Here is a 25,470-nt window from a genome sequence, read left to right as displayed (position 1 = left end):
ATTCTGGATAAATCCAGAGGTTGTAGCTGGTCTTTGGGGGAGTGGATAAGGGTTGCTAGCTTTTTGTGTGGTTTATAAGTAGTCACAAGATTGTGGTTTTTTTTTAAGATCTTGGCAACCTTTTACCAAGATGCTATGAATATAGAAGATAGTGAAAAGGTGACCAAGATCTTATGTAAGATATTATAAGTGAGCATAATAAGAACATTATATTCTGACTTATTACAAATCAAATATTTCAAAAAGTACTTTAATTCACCTTTGGTAATAAGCAGAGATAAGGAGATGATTTTGTTATAGTCAAACTACACCTAGGTAAATGTACCGAAATTTAATTATCAAGTGTATTAATTGGGTTTGGTTATTTGCTTCTATATTTGAAATATAGCAGCAAAGACTATGAGGCCAATGTGCCCATTGCTTTCTTCGGCTAGTTTGCTTGTTTTGCAGGATGCAAAACTAGAGCTTCTAGGAGGGAAACTCTGCCAGCTCCATATGAGATTAGCTGAGCTAACTTAACATGGTAAGCAGGCGATGCATCGCATAAGGGCACTGAAGTGAGTATAAAAAATAAAATGAAAACACATTTTAATATTAACATTTATTAAATGTGGATATGCACTAAATATATTGTAATAAATACTGCAACTTTTAATAAAATTTAGCAAAAACAGCAAGTTGTTTTTTGCTATGTGTAGTATAGAGCTGGCGGAAGCACTAAATGAGATTTGAGCTTGCCTGTGGTGTTCTGTCATGGGGGTGGGGGGCACCTTACACAACCGACTTTCTTTTTTATATGCAGCACGCATTTGCCACTTAGGACATGAGGTGCACACATGTATCCAGGTTAACCTCTATTACGCAGTGACATTTGGGCATCTTTTGTGGATCGGACCTTGCACCTTGTTTGTAAATCTTTGAACTGTTGATTACTAAACACACAGTGAATGTGTAGTATTCATTAAGTAGATCCAAAATTTAACCTAAGTTTTACGCATCAGTGAAAAATTTATGCATTTCTTTAAGTATTTATTTTAATTTTTTATTTACATTTATTTTTTGTGTTATAAAATTTTTGGTGTTAGCTGATTTTTTTTTTTTTTTTAAAAATTTTTGGTTCAATAGATTTTTTACTTCAGAATAAATTTGGGCATAATGGAGACAAAGAAAAAAATTATCCGGAGCTGCAAATAAAAAAAAAAAAAAAAAGCACCGGCAAAAGAACTCGAAAAAGAGAAATAGAAAAGGTAGCTAACTAAATTTCTCAAAAAGTCTAAAGGTTTATCCACATACCACATATTTAAATTAAAAGATTTAAATTTAGCCATGCGAGGAAAACATGGCAGCATTCAGATACATATCGAATATTAACCCCCGAGCACTCTTTGTCCTGTTCACAGCACACACATTCAATTTGGTGATCATTGATGTTGCTAAACTTAATACTGAAACAATGAGTTTTTTAAAGCACTATACAAGAAATTTATAATTTCTTTAGTGGGACTAATGATGGGATATACTGAAAAAGCATACCAAAATTGCATTTAAAACTTTATCAGATACTAGATGGGAAGTGAGGATTGATGCTCTTCGTTTGCGTAGATTTAATATTGGAAAAGTTTCAGATTCTTTTGTGGAAATTTATGATAATATTCAAATTGACAATAATACAAAATATGAAGCAAAAACATAGCTTGGAAAATTAAAGATTATGGATTTTTGTATTCTCATATCTGGTATGAATTTTGTGCAAGATCAATGTAGTGAATAAAATGCTTCAGAATCCAAACACAGATTTAAGTGAATCTATAAACACGTTAAATAATGTAATCGACTTTACTAAAGAATTTAGATTGGATGAAAATTTTAATGTTATGCTTGAATCGACAAAAGTGTTAGCACTAGATTTAGAAATTTCTCCCGAGTTCAAAAGCGGTATATTACACAGATGTAAGAAGAGATTGTTCTGTAAGGAATGTTCAGACGAAACACCAGCCGATCCGCAATATAACTTTAAAGTTACGTTTTTTTTCCAGTTGTGGACACTATTATTAATTCTTTGGCTGAAAGATTTGATCTCCTGACAAGTCACTTTAACATATTTCAGTTTTTATACAGTTTCTAATATGGGTGAGGGCACTTGAAGAAAATGTTATGATCATTTACAAGTTGCGCTGACCTGATGGCAAAGAAAAGGAGATTTGTGCCTCTGAATATAATGAAATACAAATTTTAAAGGGCATCATACAGGATAGTGACAGCTTTAGATCCACTGAAAATATTGTACTGTATATATGCAAATGATTTAGAAGCATCTTTATTAATTTGGCAATTTCCCTTCGAATGTTTTTGACACTTCCAGTTTCAGTAAAAGTGGCGAGGGATATCGTTACCAAGAATCAAACTAATTAGAAAATATCTAAGATCTAGTATTTCATAGGAAAGACTGGTTGGAATGTCAATGATCGCAACAGAAAGTAATATCTGCGAGAAACTAGAAACAAGTGAAATTTTGGATGAAAATTTGCTTCTATAAACTCAACAAAAGCAAACTTTTGAACCATTTAATTTTTTATTACATTTCTTTTTTCCATTAAAAATTAAATGATTCTTGTCATTGTGTAGTTTTCTAGTTTGTACATCTCTAGTTATAATAGCCCATAGCCAGTAATCGGCAACCTATGTATCTGTAATTCTAGTCTATGTGCATTTTTGTATGTTTTGCAATTTTCACTGTGTTGTTAATATATGTGTTTTTCAAAGTACACAATTTTACACAAAAATATGTTTTGAGTTTTAACCGTTAAAAAAGTAAGGGCACCCAACTTAAAATCACATTGGGGTGCCAGAACCCCTAGAGCCAGCACTAGAGATTAGCCAATCCACATCTAAGGTACAAAACGTTTTGTTGCCTTAGATTGGATTTAAATTTGGGTCTTTCCATCAAGAGGATATCTTTGTTACTGAACTAAGCTATAGAGGCTCCAGATATGTTAGTGTTGCCTTCTAAGATAGTCTACAGATTCCATAAAGGTCACTTAATAAACATTTGAAAGAAATTTTGTTTTGAAGAGGGAGAAAAATTACCAAATCTTACTATGCAAAGGTGCTCTTAAGGTTCTTTAAGTTGCTTATTGCATTTTGTTTGCATATTCATTTGTTTTTGGCCTTGCATCAGCTGCTTTTTTTTTTTTTTTTTAGACTATTATCTTTACTTGTTTGTCATACAAAAATTGTGAATTTATATCTCTTGATACATTTCATGATTGGATTGCATAGTTGAGTATTGTCTGGGTAATGCCATTTACAGCCTGATAGATTAGAATTATTATCTCTGTTTAAGATATGAGTCTACTATTTAATTCTAGTTGGATTCCCTCTTTCTTCAATGCTTAATTTCTCTTCATTTGTTTTAGTTCTCAAATATATTTTCTTTTCAGCAGTTGATTTTAATTGCCTATATATCATTCATAGGTTGCTTCTAGTTTTGAAGGTGTTGATAATTGTGAATGTAGCTGAATTGTTTTCTCTTACTTGAGGGTAGACAGTTTTAGTTCTTCCATTTCATCTTTTTCACATCTAATACATTGTTATGTGACATCCAGTTGTTTTCGACTCTTGGTGACTCGTGAACAAAGGCTCTCCATCTTGCTCAGCCTCTTTTTTTCTTTTAACAATTGTAATTTCAAGTTGGTAAGTTTCTTTATGTTGTCCATCAGTCGTCTCGTGTCCTCAATCTTTCCCAACATAATTGCATTTTTCAGTGATTCATATGCTTGCATAATATTTCCAAAGTACATTCTCTTTTGTTTAGAGATCATTGACTGCAAGAAGTCTTTATACTCTCTAACACCTTGTTAGTCATTCTTGCAGTTCATGGGATTCTTAATATTTTGGTGGTCTGAAAAGTTCTCGGCCTAACAATGAAAAAACGAAAATAATTTCAAAATTATTTTTATTTTTCTCAAATAATCTCACTAAATAATCTCACATTATCCCATCCCTGTAGTGGTTCTCAGTAAGATCTACAAAATACCCCTCTACAGCTGCAATCACCTCTTGATTTGAAGAAAAACGCTGACCAGCGAGGAAGAGTTTGTTTTGGGAAGAGATAGAAGTCAGAGAGAGCCAAATCTGGGGAATAGGGTGGATGTTCCAACAATTCATAGTGCAGATTCCTTAATTTTCCCATTGCCAAAACACCTTTGTGGGCAGGTGCATTGTCCTGATGAAAGACGATTTTTTTCTTCTGCAAACTGGGTCTTTTCTCACAAATTGTTTCGTCAAGTCTGGTTAAAAGATCGGAATAATATTCCCCGGTTATTGTTGTACCCTTTTCAAGATGATTAATAAACAAAATGCCTTTAGTATTCCAAAACACTGATGCCATGACCTTTCCTGCTGATGGAACCGACTTTGTCTTCTTTGGTGCTAAACAACCAGCTTCTGTCCACTGTTTTGACTGCTGTTTGGATTCTGGTGTGTAATGGTGAATCCAAGTTTCATCCATAGTAATAAATCGAAGCAAAAAATCAGTTTTATTCTTGTTAAAATGCTCCAAGCACTGTTCAAAGATTTTCATGCAAATGCGCTTTTGATCTGCTGGGAACAAGTGCAGCACCCATCTTGCACAAAGTTTTTTCATTTGCAATTCTTCATGCAAAATGTATCCTACATGTTCTTTTGAAATGCCTACCATATTTCCCCGAAAATAACACCTAGCATGATTTTTCAGGACGCTCGTAATATAAGCCCTACCCCAAAAATAAGTCCCAGTTAAGATCATCAGCCAGATGGACGCATTTAGTACATCCGTTGCAACACACGACGGACGTATTGAATTATAAAATAATGATATTAATATATAATTAAATATAAATAAATAATATTGTTGACATTAATACTTAAAATAAATGATAATACAAATTATAATTAAGTATTTGTAAATACCCAAGTGGGCGCCTTTGGACGAGAGGTAAACGGCTATGTAAACAGATGAACTCTAGACTTAGTGCTGAATGACCGATCGCAGTACAGACACAACGCACGAATAACATGCGCACTTGATAACAAACGGACATGGTTGTGTCTAATATGAATCTTCATAATTCAATGCGTCATGTGTTGTAACGGATGTACTTAATGTACATGTTGTACATGAAAAAATAAGACGTCCCCTGAAAATAAGCCCTAATGCATCTTTTGGAGCAAAAATTAATATAAGACCCGGTCTTATTTTCGGAGAAACATGGTATAGTCTCAGCAATTTCATGCACTTTGACTCGCCAGTCATCCAATACCATATCATGCACTTGATCAGTGATTTCTGGTGGTGTTACACTTTTTGGATATCCTTCATGTGGATCATCTTCAAAGCTGGTACGGCCACGTTTAAACTCTGTATCGAAAACGAAGGAGAAGAGTGCCCATAAACGTTTATGAACTGCGAATGAATTTCTTTTGTCCTTAAACCTTCTTTTACAAGAATTTTATAATTGCACAATACTCGATTTTATCCATTTCAAGGGATATAGACAATACTTTTGCTTCAGACAGTATAAAAACCAACTACTTGATAGAATGACTTGCAATTTCACATAGATGCTTATGACAGATGTACCACCTTAGAAATTTTTTTTGTCGATAGTGCTGCCATCTATTGTCGAGGCGGAGAACTTTTCAGATATATGTAGAGGCTGTTGACTTCACATCAGTTACTTTAGTTTTCCGTGTGAAATTAACAGCTTCCACATTTTACAATTACATTACAACTCAAATGGATGATCTCAGTGGGAAAGCATAAAGTTTAAGCAGGTGTTTGCCAATTCAGAAGTTTTATGAATTCTTCCAGCTGAAATGGCCCAACCAACTGCAGGTTGAGTTTGAGAGACCAACAGACATTGACAACAGACCAGAGTCCCAATTTTTATGCCTTCAAAGAGGCATAAAAATTGATCCTGGAAACAGCTGAGAAACATCACGACAGGTTCTGCAAGGTCAGCAGGTAAAAAAACAACATAAGGAACTAGCATGTATCAAAACTGCAATCCCATAGAATCATTGGAGGTGTATAAGAGGTGTTATAAGTATAATAAACTACAATAAAGAAAGTTATTCTGAAGATCAAATGTTACAAAAAAGCCAGAGCCACAAAGGAGTGTCAAAGTACAGTCAGATATGGCAGCTGATTACTGTCCACTGACGAAATTCTTGAATGATAAAAAACATTTCATACCACATGTTCATTCTAAGAAGTGAGAAAAAAAAAAACACCCCCCACCTCTTCAAGGTGGTAGTATGTGGCATAATAGGATCTGTGTTCACAGAGATTACACAGAATCTTTACCTTTCTATCAAATTTTATTTAATGTGAGGATTTTAGATATTCAATATTTTATCATTATGCAATGCAAAATACTTCTTGTTTAATGTTATATAGTACCATGGTGATTAAAATATTCTATTCCTGTCAGATGCTGTGAAATGGAAGTGTGATTGGAGCATGTGCTCTGCCACTATCAAGAATACTGGATGTATAAGATGCCTTTTTATTGTGTGTGTATACATCAGGTTGGCATTTTTTTTTGTTTTAATTTTATTTCAGAAATGACCCTGGTGGTGGAATATGAAGTTATCTGCTGTTTGTAATTCATTTTAAAATTCATGGCTGGTGTTTCTGTAGAAAACCAATTCCTCATGAGTAATTATTTATTTTAAATAAATGGAAGATAAGTTTTGTGGCTATTGTCAAACTTAATGTAATAGTGTTTACAGTATTTGATTAAAATTTTTTGTTTGGAATGAAAACAAGGAATGCATTAACAAAGTTTAATTTCTCTAATATTTTGTGTCATAGAGACATCTTTAGGGATACAATATAAATGGCAACATGCATCCAAGCAACATATAACGAACTGAAATGAATAGAATTAATATAGTCTTATCCAGAAAGAGTGCCCTCTGTGGGCACTGCTGGCCTGATTTGCCGAATGGTTAGTGTACCCACTCTCCAACCAACAGGTCACAGGTTTGAATTCTACTACAGGCATGGATGTTTCTGATCATCTTATCCTGTGCACTGCTATAACTTTTGATATGGTGAAGTATGACTTTTGCTGTCCTTGTGCCATTAAAATCATAAATCGTCATCTGTGGGCACTAATAGGTATGTTTTGGTTTTACATGGGATACCTAAGAATTATAATTCCCTATATCTTGGGAAGTTATCTCCTATCTATTTAAGTTAGGGCAGTTTTAAGAGTAGCTGTATGTTCTAAGAAACATTTTACATTTAAATTTAAATGAAGACTACTATGCTTCCCTGCAGTGAAGCATAGTAGTCTTCATCCTTTTGATTCTGTGGGCAGTGTTTCTAGTATAGGTCTGCTAGTCTTGACTGTCTATAAGTGATGGATGTATTTTTTATGTTCTTCTAAACAGATGGTACCTAAACTTCCAATCTAGGCTAACTTGTTGGGAGAGAGGAAAGAGTTGGTCTTTACAAGAGTGGTCACCAGTTTCAATTGGGATTTGAAAGTAGCTCGGGCATATTTCATTAAAATTAGGATATGTTTTCATATGTATCCTAGATATATAGAATAGACCTACACTAGTCTGCATGTAGCAGCTGTGGATTGGGGCTGTATTAATATATTGTTAATCCTGTTGGAATTGTAGCCATTTATCTTACAGGTTAGTCTTTTTTTTTTTTTTTTTTTTTTTTTTTTCCAAGCCACTATAGACATCCAGTAAGTAAGTGGTGGCTTTCATCAGGTGATGAAAATCATACAACTGATGAAATATCTATATGTTCACATGGCCATCTATATACTGTAAAAGCAAAGTTTAGGAATATATGTTATTGAAGTGTGTCTAAAAACTATTGTCTTCATTGCCCAGACACATTCAGACTTTCCTGGACTTTTCCTTTCCCCGACGATTAGTTTAATACATTTTTTTGGAGAGCAGAAGCAATCAGATAATCCAGGAACTACCATGATCTTAGGTTAATATTTTTTTCAAGCTACTGTAGATATCCAATAAACAAGATGATGGCTTGCATCAAGTAATGAAAATCAAACAACTGCAATGAAAATCAAACCTACTCAAGGGAACCCTAACCATCATACCAAGCACTATCCAACATTTACATAGTATCTATCATACTTTGCTTTGAACGCATTCAGTCATGGCATATACCATAAATTCTGTCAACCTGTTTCACTCATTTACCACTCTCCAAGTAAAAATTCTGGTCTTGACACTCCTACTAACTGCACTCTTGCTCAGAGTCCAAGGATAGCTCTTAGTTCTCACACCAACAGACCTGTTTGGAAATATTTCCTCTATTAATCTTGTAAAACCCTTTAGTAATTTGTATGTCTCAATCATATCATCACCCCTTTTCTTCCTATCAATCAAGTTCTGTAACTCATCTTCAACCTGTCCTCAGGTTCATTCCATAGACATGCTACCATCTTGGTCAATTACTTCTGATCCTCTCTACTTCCTCATCCCCAAGAAACCCAGGTAATCAAATATACACACAGTAGTCAAGATAGGGTCTTACCAAGGCTCTATAAAGAGGTATAATAACCTGGTTGTCTCAGCTCATCTGGGTATTCTTCAGCAATCAAGTAATCCAGTGAGCTACTGTAGCCACTTTTGCAATATGCTCTCTCAAGTTTAACTCCTTAACCACTTCTTCAGCTTCATTCTTACTCAAGTAGATCAACCTCTTCTACTTAGTTCTGTTCAAGGCTATTTCCTCCTCTAGTCTGAAGTCTTGGAGGTCCCCTCTCAAGCTTTTCAGCTGTCATTTGTTTAGGTCTCCCATTACTTCTTTTGCTTGGTGGCTTCATCTCCAGCATTCTCTTTCTCACATAGCTTTTGTGACCAAACCACCTCAGCCTTGATTCCCTAATCTTTCCAGATACTTGTGTTACCTTCATTGTTTCCTTGATCAATGAGTTTTTGATCCAATCTTGTTACACCACTCACAAATCCCAGCATTCTCACATTCACACAGATACCTGAAAAATATTCATGCTCACATGTCACATTCACGTTTATTTGTATACTGTAAAAGCAAGGTTTAGGAAGACATGTTATTGTCTCTAGAAGAGGCCAAGCTATTGTCTTCATGGCCCAAATACATTGACTACCCCTCCCCCCCAGCCATTAGTTTTTCTATACATTTTGCTAGAGAGGAGAGAGAATTAAAGGAAATTACAACACACAGAATGACCTTATCACAACACACACACATAAAGTGGGACATATATGCTGTCGAAAGTTTTTCATTTGGTTATATAAATAAACGTGTCAAGAAATCATATTCTTGTTTAATTCTTTATCCAAGCCTATGTAAACTTAAGTTTGCATATGATGTATCTTCATGACTAGGCATCTTATATAGAGGTTAATGACTTCCCATTAATTGCCTTGGTACTTTAATCCTAGTTTCTCTTCTAGGTCTGGCTCCCACTGATGAGACCTCGGTAAAGGTTGAAATCAATTTGGGTAGTGACCCTTCCTATAGTGCATAGCTTTATATTCATCTGAAAGGATGTGTGCTTACCTTATGGGGATACTAAAGCAATTAATGTGAAGTCATTAGCTTCTGTATGCAAGTAGCCTATTCATGAAGATACGTCATTATTATTATTAAGAGAGACCTCTAGGGAGGCAGAGACTCATTGAGGGAGGCCACATACTACATACACCAGCTATCATACTTATTCTTGAATTCACAAGATTGCTCACAACATCCAATGGCAATCCATTCCAATCGCACACCACCCTCTGAAAGAAAAATCTAGCCCTAATCCCTTTCTTAGCAGCCTTCATTCTCAGCTTCCAAGGATGCCCTCTTGCCCTTTCCTTACCCTCCATAAATTGAAAATTTCCATTAATCGAAATCCTATATGACTCTTTTAGAAATTTGTAAGTCTCAATCATATCACCCCTCTCTCTCTCTCTCTCTCTCTCTCTCTCCTGTTTGTTAGTGTCTGCAGTCTACAAATTCTCAGTCTGTCTTCATAATCAGTATTCCACAATCCTGATATCATTTTTAACGCTCCAATATATCAGACTCGCAACGGAAACCAGGAGACCAGACCTGCACACAATAGTCCAAGTGAGATCTTATCAAGGCCTTGTAAAGAGGCAAAAAATAACATCCTTATCTTTACATGTGAACTTTCGTTTCAGGATTGCAATTATCTTTTAAGTTGTATTTGCAATCTTTGCCACATGGTGCCCCTGAATTTCATGTGTAAACTTTGTTTGCATGCACTTGGATAAAGGATTAAATGAGAATATGATTTCTTGGCATATTTACATTTGAACATATACATTGTATGTACAGTATTTGTATCTGTGTAGAACATTTTCAGTAATCATCAAACCGAATAACTATTCTTTAATTTAGTGTGTGTATTTGATTGAAAGAGCATTAATATTGTGTTGAATATAACTGCTGTTAAGTGAAAAGTTAATAAATTATGGGGAAAAAAAAAACTACTATTTAATTAACTGTTACAAAACGTGAGTCGCTTGGAGAGACTACTGCTGGAAGTTAGAGAAGTGAATAGAGAGAATGAATCAAATCGAGAGGGGAGTGATGTGGAAGAGCAGGAGAGTAAGACAGGATAGATTGAGGAGGTGGATATGAATGGGGAAGTGAGTGGTATGAGTATAGAGAATGGGTGTGCAAGAGGAGAAGGGAAACGGGGAGGCTCAGGGTGGACAGGGATACATAACATGAGAAAGGTGGATGCTCCAAGAGAAAGTGAGAGCATGCATAGCAGGAAAGGAATTGATGACCAGGGATCAAGAGGAAACAGTTGGAATTGAAAAGGGTTCTAAAATGAAGAAGCAGAAAGGGAAATGACCCCAGTCGAGCATAGAGAGATCACATCGAGTGAGTGGTATCAGTGGAACTAGCTGTAGATCCAGAAATGAGCTGTTGTGTTTGTATACAAATGCTAGAAGTATAAGAAACAAGGCAGATGAAATGGTTGCACTAATTGCGTCTGTTCACCCAAAGATTGTTGGAATAAGTGAGACATGGTTGGAAGAGGATGACATCCTGACAGGAATAGAGATAGAAGGGTATGATGTGTTTCGTGAGGATAGAAGGGGTAAAAAGGGAGGGGGAGTGCTATTGATAATAGAGAAAGAGTTATGTCCATACAAAGTAGAGATGCAAGACGGGAATAGTGCCAGTGGTTTTGAGGCAGTATGGTGTGAGATTGAGGTGAATGGAATCAAATACTTGGTGGGATCTTGTTATTGTTGGGATGTTGGTGATAGTGAAATGTATAGTCAAATTAGCCAAGCAAATAAGAAAAGGGTGATCATTATGGGTAATATTAATTATGGCAATATAGACTGGAATGATGAGATAGCAACTGGAAGTAAAGGAAATGAGTTTCTTGAGTTTTTGAGGGATAACTACCTCAGACAGCATGTAACAGAGGGCACACGAGAATTAAGGGTCTTGGATTTGGTCATCTCATCAGAGGATGTAATTATAAATGAGGTGTCAAATCATCCACCAATTGATGAGAGCGACCATGAGGTGATTACCTGGGTGGTTGCCAGCAGTGTGAGGAATCCTGTGAGAAAAGGGTATGTGGAACTACAGGGGGTGATTATGAAGAGCTCAGGAGACAGCTTGTGGGTGTAGCATGGAATGAGGAGATAGCTGGAAAAGAGATCAATGCAGCTTGGGGGATTTTCAAAAACTATCTAGTAGATGCAATGTCTAAATATATTCCAAGGGTGAGAAGTTTAAATAAGGTAGGTGTGAGATGGATGAATAAAGAGATTAAGCATGCGATATAGAGAAAAAGGGCATTGTGGAGGTAGCATAAGAGAATGGAAATAACCAATTTCATGAGGTCTACAAAGACCAGGCAAGGAGGGTGACTTGGTTGGTGAGAGTAGCTAAAGAGAGGTATGAACAGCAGTTAGCTAATGAAGCAAAAAAGAATCCTAGGGAGTTCTTTCGATATGTAGCCAACAAAAGAAAGAATGATTATGGAAGGATGACATTGATTGGAGTAAATGGTATAAAGATAGCTGTTGCAAAATGTGTGGTGGAGATACTTAATGAGTAGTTCATAAAGATCTTCCAATCTTGTGAATGTGACTTCATGGAGAGATTGAGAGCAGTTGATAATGGATAGGAGAGACTGACTATAAGTGAGCAAGAGGTGTTTGGGGAGTTGAGTAAACTAGATGTAAATAAGGCTGTGGGACTTGATAATATATCACCGTGTATTCTGAAGGCATGTGCCAGGAGTTGACACCTACCTTGACATATTTTTTTAATACGAGTCTTGCACTTGGTCAAGTTCCTAAGGAGTGGAAAGAGGGCAAGATTGTGCCACTCCATAAAGGAGGTGATCGAACTCGAGCATCATACTATAGACCTATCTGTGTGTGTCGGGTGTTGTGGTTAAGTTGTTGGAGAAGCTTGTGAGAACTAGGATCCAGAGTTGGGTTGACAACAATGGTATTATCTTTGATGGACAGCATGGATTTGCTAAAGGGAGGGCATGTTTTAGTAATCTACTTACTTATTACAATAAAGTGACTGCTTCCTTGGACAGAGGAGAAGGATACACAGTAATATACTTGGATTTTGCAAAGGCTTTTGATAGAGTATCTCATGATAAGTTGACAGTCAAACTAGAGCAGATGGGGTTGGATATTAGATTAGTGCATTGGATCGGAGACTGGTTATCTGATAGGTATCAGCAAGTTGTGCATGGGGGTGCGATATCCAGGAAAAGGAAAGTCACTAGTGGTGTGTCTCAGGGTCCTGTTTTAGGGCCATTGCTGTTTAACGTGTATGCTAAGATATTGGTGAAGATTTGGATGGGGATATTCAGTTGTTTGCAGATGATGCAAAGTTGGGATGAACCATGAAGAGTAGTGAAGATGTTGTGGCCTTACAAGAAGACTTGAATAAATTGAGTGATTGGGCACAGAAATGGGGATGTGAGTTCAATGTTGCAAAATGTAAAGTTTTAAAATTTGGAAAACGAAGATGGGATGCAGAATTTATGCTTTGTGAGAATATGTTGTTGGAGGTAGAGGAAATAAGAGATCTAGGGGTGATAGTGGATAAGGATCTAAAATTTAGGGGACACAGTGCCAAAATTGTGAAGACAACACAAAGGCTTCTGGGAATGATGCGGAGGACACTGACGTGTAGAAGTAGCACGATTCTTGTTCCGTTGTATAAGGCTTTGATTAGGCCACACATGGACTACTGTGCCCAGATTTGGTCACCAGGTTTTCAGAAGGATGAAGAGATGTTGGAAAGGGTCCAAAGGCGACTGACTAAGGTAGTTTTTGACCTCTGGAATGTAGAATATAAGGAAAGATTGAGAAGATGTAATTTGCAGAGTCTGGTGCACAGGAGGAAGAGGGAAGATATGTTAGAGACATGTTGGCAAGGGGTTGTTATAGGATCAATGGTGGAGAAGTTCTACAGAGAAATAGTGGGAGATCAGGGGAGAACCAGAAGTCATCCTTGGAAACAGTATAAAAAGGGTGTGAGTAGGGGAGTGAGAGGCAGGTTTTTTTTGTGCAGAGTTGTGAATGATTGGAATGCCTTGCCTGAGGGTGTGGTGTCTGCAAGGAGTTTGAGTCACGGTATGATGAGATGTGCGTGTGTGATAAAAGGACCTACCAGATGAGTTTTTGACTCCATGAGGTCTTGTGGTAATAATAATAAAAACATGTTAGAAAATATAAAATTAAAGCTTTCATATGCTAAAAAGCATTGCATGTGAATAAGCATCGTGAGTTGACCAGAAAAATTGGTAATCAAAAACATGTGCAATTTTTACTTTTTATGCATATGTGTTATATGCAAATAAGCATTATGATTAAATGTTGGTCTGTATATTACTTTAATTATGAAATTATTAAAATATATTATTCATATAGACCAATATTCTTCAATTATGCAATGGACAAGTTGCTCTTGCTTTTATGTTTCCAACCCACAAAAGGTTGTAAATCTATAGCACATTATTACTCTCTGGTAGGTTAAGTTGTTTTTTTTTCTTATTTTATTAATTTTTATAACTCTATATTTTTCTGTTCATTTTTTACCTGATCTGGAAATCTTTGTCTAGAGACTAAACATGGACCTTTCCAAGCCACTTCAGGCTTCTAATTAACTGGGCAATGGTCTATCACCTGAAGATAATTACATGCAGCCATGTCCACAGCTGGATTTGAACCTGCAGCCTTTGGTTGGGGAGAGGGTATGATACCTACTTGGCTGGTTGGCCAACCTAATTAGATAATTATGTTGGCTAACCAGGCCAGCATAATTGGATAATTGAAAGTTCAGTACAAATACATGGTGTTGTACCAGAAGTCATTTGACACATAATTCAGGACACAAGTATACAGGGAATTTAAAATAATAAGTGATCACCATTTAGTATGGATTAGGATAAAAATGGACAACATGTTAAAAATATGCACAAAACTTTTTTTAAAAGAATCAAAGTTGAGCTGATTTGATAGGTGAATTGTAGACTCAAATATATAGGTATTGTTCAAGAAAAAAAAAAGTTTAAAAACAAGAACCAAACTTTTTGAGATTCATTGGTAGACTGAAGAAAATATTGATTTAGCCAGGGAGGCATGTAGTGACGTTGTCTGCAAAGATTTAAATATAAATAAATAAATATTATTACTTGACACCTCTAGGGAATCCAAAGACTCATCAAGGGAGGGAATCTACTCTACAACTCTCTATTAGGGAAATTCCACTACCCACAATCCACCAACTACAATGAACATCTACACCAATGCCATCTACCACCCACCACTACCACTAGTATTTTCACAGACAATCGCAAACATCCAAGCCCACACTGGGATTCGAACCTTCAGCCTTTTGGCTGGAGAGCAGATATGCTAACCACTCAGCCAACCAGGCCAGCGAGGAGCCTTTAATAAGAATATAGAACATAAATATCAAGAAGGAAGCAAAATTCTCTGGAGGCTATTCAAAAGCTGAGAAATGGAGGAAAGAGTATAGCAAAAGGAATCAGTTGAAAAATGATAACAAAAAATGTAAAAGAAAATTCTCTATGTGGAGTAATTAGTGTGAAAGATTGTTAAATGAGAGTGATAAAAAGTAGTAACAGAACAGTAGAAGATGATACTCAAGAAGAATTCATCAAGAGGGACATATCAGTACTGGAAGTAAAAAAGCTTTCTCCACATTTCAGAAACCTGAAATGGTTTCAGGTTTCTGAAATTCCCAGAAAATAACATTTTGTGGGAATTACAGTGGAATTTCCCTGTTGAATGTTAAGTGAGATATTTATGTAAGCACATTACTTTAGAGAAGGCTTAAAAAAAAATGAAGAAGAAGAACAAGTCGCATTTTTTCCACAACATGGGTTGTCAGGATCAGATGTTTACTTTAAGGCAGATAGCTGAGACATCATGGGATTATAATAAGGTTCTGTATTTACGTTTTGTAAATCTGGAAAAGACGTGACAAGGTTCTTAGAGTTAAGTTAGCAGTTAGAATTCAAGGAGGTATGGGAAAATGATTTGAAAAGAAAGATGCATATTATCTCCACTCTTATTTATCTTATGTATAGATTTCATTATGATGGAAAGTTGTATTTAACCTGATATTATAATTTCAGATGTTATTCTCAGCTCTTTACTTGATTCAAATCTTTGAAGGTATCTGTGACATAATTAAAAAACATCGAATTACATAACCAGTAACAAACTTTAATGAAAGTGTAAATATTTCATACTGAAAATAACAATAACATTATCAGTGTGTGGAAACAACAAAATAAAATCAAAACAGGAATATATGTTACATATTACAACAGTCAGTTTACCAATTAAAAATGGTTAAAGTGTGCTAGAAATTAATCTTAATAAATAATATTTAAACTATTTATCATGTTTACATAAAATGAGAATCTTCCCAATCTACTAAATTCTCTGTGCTCCTTTCATTAAAACAGAAGAACCATATATCTATTTGAAAAGTGGATAAAAGAAAAGCTGTAGTAGTAATGAATAAGGTCGACTATGAGAAGAATAGACTGCCCTTTACACGATACTTCCTCTATCAAGAATTTAGTTATAGCCCTACATAAACACAGATTAAACAATAACTTCCTATATGAAGTTGTTACTTTAATTTTTTTTTCAGGCAATGACAATGTATACTAAAATATTAATTAAAAATTTTTAATCGATACCATCCAATATTTCGGAAATGTTACATTGCCATCTTCTGGGAACATAAAATTATGATGTTGAAAGTTTATTTTTCACTTGGTTAGACTATAATAAATTTAGTTTAATCCTTTATCTAAGTGCGAGCAAACAAAGTTTTCATCTGGAAATATCTTCAGGACTTGGGTAAAGTGGTACAACACTGGACAACTTGTAGTAAAGGTGGACCAAGCTAACATCACTCCTATCTCAGTATCTTCCATAACAAAGCACATCTCCTTGCAGATATGTATAATGTTATGCATTAAGGGAAGGGCCACTACCCAGACTAGTTTCGACCTTTATTGAGGTCTCTTCAGTGACTGTTATTCCCAACAAATAGACTCCTACGTTCTGACCTAATGATTCTTCGACAGACCACAGGGTTCCAGTCGTTTATTTTTTGTATCTCTGAATGTCTTCAAAACTCTGAAGGTCAGAATTTTGAAGAAGTGTATCACCTTAATTCCATATTTTCCTATCAATAAAATTTCTCATATGTTATGATCTACAAATGACAAACTGCCACCTCTATCTTTAGCTGGTGTTTTTACCAGATCCCTTGTTGAATGTAATTTGATATACTTTGGGCAGACAGGCTGTTCTGTGGAAAATAAAACAATTAATGAACATCAGTAGCACATTGATCATGTGAAACCTCAAAAGTTTAATCTGGCACAACATAGTATTGATACAGCATTCTGTGGAATTAAGCTCGTCTTCTACATAAAAGCAGGTTTAAATATGAATGCATTTTCAAAGAAAGTTGTGAAGCCCTTTTACATCGGCCTAACCTGAATTGGAATGATTCTCTTTCTCCCAAAAAATTGAGAGATTCTCATTTTATGTAAACATCAAAAATAATTTTAATATTATTCATTAATATTAATTTCTAGCATACAGCAACCATTTTTATTTGGAGCTGATTGTAATGTACCTTGTATTCCTATTCTTTGATTTACTTGTTGTTTCCACACACTTCTGGTCATTTCTGGCACAAAATATTTGTACTTTCATTAATGTTATTTATTACTGTGGTTATTATGTAATTTTGTTGTTTTATCTTTACCTGATGATTATTTATTTCCTTAAATAAATTCAGTATAAATCCATAGATTCCTTAACTGAATTCAGTAACTGCTGTATTTGGCATGAAAATCTGAAATAAAAATAGAAATTGTGAAAATATTATTTATAGTGAAGATGGGAAATTAAATATGAAAATAGACATCAAAATAAGCCAAGCTGTTATAGAGTGAAGTTAAATAATTTTATATGGAGTAAGAGAGAAATTAGTCAAAACACTAAACTAGCTATACATACAACAGTGCTTAAAACAGTTCTAACTCAGAGCTAGTTTAGAAATAACCATTTCATCAAAGACTGGAAATCATAGATATGAGAGTTCTGAGAAATATTAGACTGTGAATAGAAAGCATCAGTGGAGTATCATATTAAAACTTGAGGATATTAGGAAACGGCATTGTTAGCATTCAGGAATGTGTTAGGAGGGCTAATCTCAGGGGGTATGTCACTTAAAACAGAGTGAGAGAGGAAAAGTTAGCAAAATAAGTGTTCTTTTCTAGAACAGAGAAAAAAAACTCGGAGGAAGACCAAGATCTAGGTGGATTGATACAGTAAAAAGTGTTTTAGAGAAATACAAGATCATGATGTTGAAGTCTTGACAGATAACATATCAATTTTAAAGAAAGTTGCCAATACAAAGTCAGTACTTAAAAAAGCTACATCATTGCTATCATAATATCCTGTATGTTCCTGAGGGTATATGTCAAGAATTTGATGATGATATCAGGAAAGTAGTAAAATGTTCTAGAGGCTTAGAAAGGAAGAAATACTACTACAGTCGCAGAGGACCGTGCCCAGTGGTGACATGTGGTGCTTGAGGCCAAGTCTCCTCGGGCTGATAGCGCCTGGCTAATGTAATGTAACAGGCAGATGTGTAATCTTATTAAGTGAAGATTCATAAGAAAAGGGATGATGTGGAAGGAATACTGAATGCATAAGGATATCGGTTATGAAAATTATAAGCCAGAAGCATCAGCTGTTGTATGGAAAACTAAGTTTGAGTATGAAAAGAAATTGACTTTGCAAGCTAAAGACAACACACAAGATTTCTATCAATATGCTGCAATTAAAAGAAATAATGAATATGAAAGAATAACTCTTCTGAATGCAGATGGTGTGAGTGTGACAGATGCAGAAGAGGTCTGAATGTCCATTTTGCTAAAAGCTAACAGCCTGGTGTATGCAGCATTGAGTTCTCTGCTACCTCTTCACTGGGTGAAGAAACTCAGGTGTATGAAGAGGAGGTATTCGAGCTCTTGCACAAACTGAATAAAAATTCAGCAATAGGGACTGATGGGATATCAGCACGGGTCTAAAAGTGTGTTCAGCCAAACTGCCATTCCTTTGATGAGGCTATATAATTTGAATCTCAGAACAGGGAAGATTCCACAGGAATGGAATGAATGCATGGTAATCCCATTGCACAAGAGTGGTGCAAAGACCAACATGTCCAACTATCGACTAATCGGTGTCTCAGGAATGGTGGTGAAGATTTTGGAAATATTGGTTAGGGTTCACATTCAGAATGGGTCGAGAGTGAATCACTACTTTGCAATTAACAGTGTAGATTTAATAAGGGAAGGTCATGTTTTAGCAACTTGCTCATGTTTTATAATAATGTTACCACTGAAACTAGACAAGGAAAATGGATACTTTTGGATTTTGCTAAAGCTTTTGACAGAATACACCATGCAAGACTGTTGCATAAATTAGAGAATGTGTTTGAATTATGAAATATTAGTGTCATTAAGAGGGTAGCTAACTGACAGATATCAAAAAGTTGTATATGAAGAATGTCATTCTGCAAGATTTAAGGTAACTAGTGGTGCAGCACAATGATCTGTCCTTGGTCCACTGTTATTCACTCTGCACATTAATGATACTGGAAAGGATTTGATAGGTGACATATAGCTATTTGTTGATGATGCAAAGATAGGCAGGGTAATCAGGAATTCTGCTGATATGCAGTACTTGCAGAATGATTTGAATAGGCTGGAATTGCGGGCATGGTAAAATGGATGTCAGTAAATGCAAAGTCATTCACTTTGTGATCAGATATGCAATGCCATATTATATTGGTGGAATTATGCTAGAGGAAACTGATCAGGCTAGGGATCTTGGAGTGTTAGTAGATAGCAAGTTTGAAGTTCATGGGCAAAGATAATTTCTCTGTTATTCCATATAAATTTATTCAGCTTGTTACCCACCATACCAGCTTTGTTTATTCTGTTGTCTTGTCTATTTCTAGATTTAACTTGCCATCTTCAGTAAAAACTGTTCTTAAATAGCTGAAATATTTTACTTGTTGTGTAGGATTTCCATTCAGAATGCAGATGAAGTTTTCTGTGATCCTGTCTATTTTCATGGTTTTGATCTTTTTATTTTATCGCTTATTTTCATGCCAAATTTGTTACAGCTGTTATTCAATTTAGTTAATGAATCCTGAAGACTGTACTATATGTGTTTAGGAATAAAACAAAGAGCAAAGTTTGATCTCCAATTCTAATATCAAGCTTGATGCCACTTTCTTTCACAATGTGATCCATATAGATGATAAATAAGAGTGGTGATAATGTTCATCCTTGTCTTATGCCTGATTTTGCATCAAACCATCTTTCTGTATTTCCTTCAATTCTATCTGCTTACTGACAACTTAAATATAGACTATATATTGCTCTCTATAATGTTTCATTCACCCCTCAACTATTTGTCTTACAATTCTCAACTATTTGTCTTACAGTGAAAATCTGATCTTGACAACCTCTGTTTGACCTGAACAGAGGTTGTCAAGCTTGTTCTTCAAGTTTCTCTTCCACAGTCTTTGTCAACCTATTTTCAAGTATGCTTGCATGAATCTTACCTAGAACACTTAGAGAAATTCCTCTGTAATTCTAACATTTAGCTTTATTCCCTTTTTTTATGGATGGATACTATGAGAACTCTGCTCCAATCATTGGAAGTTTGACCTTTTGATCAGGCGCTCTGAATTATGCAGTGTAGCCAGTGCAAAACATTTATACTTGCATTCTGATGCATTTCTGGTCATATATCCATCTACTTCAGTTTCCTTTCCACATTTCAAGTTTTTTACACCTTTTACTACCTCAAGTATTGATGTGTACTCTTTGCATTCTTCTTGATTATTCTAGCATTGTTCTGTTACTGCTTGGTTTGCTTAAGTCTTTCAAAGTAATTACTCCATACATTTAGGATATACTTATTTTCAGTTTTCATGTCACTTTTATCATCTTTGATTTATTTTACAGTACTCTTTCCTCTATTTCTAAGCTTCTTCTGTAGCCTCCAAAACATTTTGCCACCTTCCTGATATTTATTTTCTTTATTCTTACCAAAGTCTTCCCATGACTTTTGTTTAGCTATTTTACACATAGCTTAGCTCGCTTACATTTTTCTGTATTCTTTTAGGACGTGTGCCTACTTATTTGCTAGGAACTTTTGGTATGTGTTTTTCTTTTCCAGTGCTCTTTAAGTTCTTGCGTCTGTCCTGTTATTTTTGTGTCCTTGCAGATAACTTCACTACATATCTCCCTAGCTGAATCAATCGATTTCTTCTTCAGAGTATGCAACTGAGACTCCAAGGTTTGGTTCTTTGAGTCTATAGTGTTAACAAGCTGCTCAACTTTAATTCTTTTTAAAACTTTCTTACATGCTGTTCTTTTCTATGTGATATCTATTTTAATCTTGCTTAGTACTAAGTAATGGTCACTTCCAATTTGAAATCCTCTGTGAAGATGTATGTTGATATCACTACCAACAATAACATAATTAATGAGGCTTTTATTTCTTGTGTCTTCTCTCCATGTGAAATTGTGCATCTTTATATTGAAACATGGTGTTAGTAATGACTAATCCATGTCTTGAGCAGAAGTCCAGTAAATACTTGTCATTATTATTAGCTTTGCCCTTTTCTTAAAATTTTCTCAAAATGTTCCTATATGCCTGGTGGGATTTATTTCCTATTCTGCCATTCAAATCCCCCAACAAGGACCTTGTTGGGGATTTGACATTTTCTGTATGTCAGCTGCTTGTTCTAATAACTCAAATTCCTCCGCTCTTCCTTAGAAGAACCTTCTGTAGGCAAAGATAAGTTTCATTGTCCATCTCCCCATTTTGAAGTTTGTCCACAAAACTACTCGAAACTGCATTTCAATCAAGAAGTTTATCTTCATGTTTGGTATTGAATGCTATTCCTTCCTTTCCTTGATCATTATTGTCTGAAAACATCTTATACGTATTATTTAGTAAGATCTCACCTTTTTTTGTCTTCTTTGTCTCAGTAATGCCAATTATTTCCACGTGGTACTTTTCCAATTTTTTTGCAAGTCCGAATTTCTTTTTTTTTATTACACCTTGTATTAATGGTTCCTGTCTTCAATTCTTCTGATGTTGGATTTATTCTTCTAGATGTTGATTGAAGCTTGTTCTAGTAGTTGACATTTCACTGCTTGCCCTGGTTTTCTGATGAAAACTTGTTTAACCAGGCGATATCCCAGCCAGCATGAAATCTCATTGTACCATCATGTGCATTTGTGGTTTAAGCCAATAGAGAGTTCAATTTGGTCAGCCAAGTTCCAAATTGATAGCCCATCCTCATTCATTCAGTACCCAGTAGATGCCTACTAATGGGGCATACCACTGAAGGTGAGGATTGGACATCAGGTCAGAAGCCACAGTCGTTTCCCTGCATTCTTGAAAGGCAATGTGGAGCTCTCCTTCCAGTTATTTGGCTTTGACCCATAAGTGGCCCATAATATGTCACTAAAGGGTCAAATATTAATATGTAATATACAAATATTTTATATACAAATATTTAATGTTATTGATTATTATTACAAGAGACCTGCAGGGAATTTGGACTCATTGAGGGAGGTTACATTGACAGCAGAGTTAAGAGTGGTGATTCCATTGTATGTAACTCTGATCAGATGACATTTGGATTAATGTGCTCAATTCTGGTCACTGGAATTTGAAAGTGAAGATGTTATCAAGATGGTACAGCACAGCGTTTGGTGAATAGAAGATGATATGAGGAGAATATGTTTGAGAACATTGCAAAAGGAAATAGTAAATGAGAGGGTAAGAAATAAATTTTTTTGCATGGAGAGAGAGAGCGAGCGAGCATTGATTATATTGCCCGAGAGGGTGGCGAAAGTGTGAATGATGGTTGAGTTACAGAGTGGTGCAGTAGACTTTGGGTTGTCTAAGGTGGACTGGACCTCCCATGATGAGTTTCACTCCAGGGAGGTCAGGAATAATAATATTAGCGTCAGGAAATATTGGGACATTTCCTGACCTGGATGGTCAAGTGGTTAGCATATCTACTTTTCAACCAACAGGTTGTCAGTTGGAATCTCACTGTGGGCATGTTTGTTTGTGATCTTTAGATGGAAGTTGAAGTTCATTGCCATCTGAGATCACAGCTCCACATATTGAAGGCTTTTGAAGCTCAAAAAAAGTTTCATGTTTTGATTTCTAGAGCAGGGTTTCCAGACCATGTAAAAAAAAAAATAAATAAAAATGCAAACTAAATGAAATTAATAAAAATGCAAAAAAAAAAAAAAATATTTATTCACAGTATAAATGTACTATAGCTTTCAAAGAAAGCTTTCATGGGTCACAGTCACATAAAAATACAATAAAATCATGAAAATAGCAGTAATATACTATAAACTAGTTATTCTCAGAGGAGGGGGAGGATGCAATAAAATAGATTTCTTGTCAATTTTTGTTTTGTTTAATAATACAATCAACTCTCACTCAGAACTTTAGAACCAAAAGATTAGTTTATAATATGGATAGTTGCCATAATATCCTTTTAGCATATCATTGGTGTTATGGAAATTTAGCCAGGACCTCACAATAGCTTGCTGTACATTAGTAAATTGATTGTTTACTATATCAACAGTTGTTTGCAATTTTATTGTTAATGTAAAATTCTTTGTATATATATAATTGCTCTGATGTACTTTATTTTCTTTTCTCAAGTGGAAAATGTTACTGCTAGTATAATAGGACACTCTAAACCTCGCTTTCGTAAAAGGGATAAAGTAATGTTTTATGGTAGAAAAATCATCAGAAAGGTATTTCTTTATCATATTAATAAATTACTTAAATATATACAGTATATACATATACATATTTTATAATTTTGAAATTACTGAGCTCCTGCTACATTCCTGTCCACTTTAAATTGTGAAGCGAAGCTCATAAGTTGTTCAGAAATTTATCAATTTTTATATCTCACTGACTTCAATAAGTTCATTGAAGTCATTAAAATATAGTGCTTTTTCCTTTCTAGCAAATAGGGCAAGATGATTATAAATAAATGTCTTGTTACTTTTTAAGGGAGATTAAGGCTGAAAACTACCTCTAAATTGATTTCCTTTAAACTTAATAAGACCATTTGATATAGAGAGAAATATTAAACATTTTTTAATGAGATATAATTTACAATTACCTCAGTGTTTGTTTGCAGACTATACCAGCAATTATTCTAGCTATATGTATACTAATGTAATGGAATTAGAACTGAACTAAATCTGGAAATATCTGACTTAAATATTTTCTGAATAAAATTCATAAAACTCAAAACTTCTGCTGAAAAACTAGGATTACAAATTAATCAGGATAAAACTAAATATTTAAAAGTAAAAATAACAACAAACAACTAAGGGAAAAATGATCAGTTCATTATTCATAATTATTATCACATGATGCCTCCAAGGAGTCCAAAGACTCATCGAGGGAGGGCACCTACTCTACAACTGTCTCCACCACAATCTTAATCCATCAAATACAGTGAACTGCCACTACCACCACTAGTATTTTTTGTCTAAATATTTCATGCGTACTCAAGGCTGATTTGTCTGTATGCAGGATGAGTTTCTGGGAGGGAAAAACCCTGCTTCCTCAGTATGAGATCAGTTTAAACCCTGCTTCCTCAGTAACCCATTCAATTGAAAAAACTCATATAATGGATTGAAATATTCGAAGAATGAATTCTTTTTGATGCTCAGACAATTATTCTGGAATGGAATGATATATTTTTTTTTGTAAATATATGTCTGTCCTACTGTTAAACAACTGATGTTTAGATTTTGATTGCAAATTTTAATTGCAAATAATGAAGAGGAGAAATTTTTTTTTTGGTAAATCATTCTGGTTCAGAACAAAAAAATTTTACTCTCAGAATATAATGCTACATCTGAAAACACATGCGCGTGCACACACACATTTATTTATTGATTTATATTGGTAGCTTTATATCAAATAACCTTGCTAATCAATTTTTTGATTAGTGGAAAAGAAACTTAAAGAAAATATACAAATTATATCAAATACAGGAATAAGCATTGACAGGAAGAAGAATAAATAAAAAACATTCTTATTGAATCAGCACATAATTTAAAAGAAAGCAAAAAGAACTGGACTAGGAAACAAGCAGAAAAAACAGTGAACCTCATTGAAAAGAGAAAACAGTTGATTACAGAAGGAAAAGAGGAACTATTGAAATAACCGTAATAAATAAGGATAAATATAAAAGTAGATATTAAGAAAAGAGAAGATGATATGATCCAAAAATCATTGATGACATTAAAAACCTCAGAATTCTAAGAAATAATCTTTTATATGAAAGAATATTATAGTTCTTGAAGACCAGAATGAAAGAAAATTATTTAACAAACAAGAAATCACAGAAATGAATCTGTATAAAAGTGAAGATAGAAAGAAAACTCCAGAATCAACAGAAAAATGGGACTATGGAAATGCCACTGATGTACTTCCATTAGAACTCTTTGAAATTGAAAAAGCATTAAACAAATGAATAATAATAAAGCTGTCAGAGAGGATGGTTTAATAATAGAGATTAAAGAACGTGGGGATATTCTAAAACAAGAATTGAAAATCCTCTTCAATAAATGCATCAAAAAAGGAGAAACACCCAAAATATGGAATAATGAAAACATTATTTTACTGTATAAAAAAAGGAAGTAAATTAAAAATAGAAAACTGCAGACCTATTTGTCTGTTATCCCATGTTTATAAGCTTTTCACTAGAATTCTAACCAA

At 34.7% G+C, this 25,470-nt stretch overlaps 1 protein-coding gene across 2 annotated transcripts in view; it reads left to right on the top strand.

Moving 5' to 3' along the window:
* The window catches only part of sws (patatin like phospholipase domain containing sws), a 945,916-nt gene that overhangs the window by 76,802 nt on the left and 843,644 nt on the right, over positions 1-25,470 (top strand). For both annotated transcript variants that reach the window (XM_090396526.1, XM_090396525.1), the window contains exon 3: positions 23,386-23,480. In XM_090396526.1, coding sequence (XP_090252652.1) covers positions 23,386-23,480 — 95 coding nt within the window. The remainder of the gene's footprint in view (positions 1-23,385; positions 23,481-25,470) is intronic.

The sequence above is a fragment of the Typopeltis vanoorti genome, chromosome 8, assembly GCF_054136105.1.
Source record: "Typopeltis vanoorti isolate ZY-2024b chromosome 8, IOZ_Tvanoo_1.0, whole genome shotgun sequence".
NCBI classification, from domain to species: domain Eukaryota; kingdom Metazoa; phylum Arthropoda; class Arachnida; order Uropygi; family Thelyphonidae; genus Typopeltis; species Typopeltis vanoorti.
This window is presented reverse-complemented; position numbering and strand designations above follow the sequence as displayed.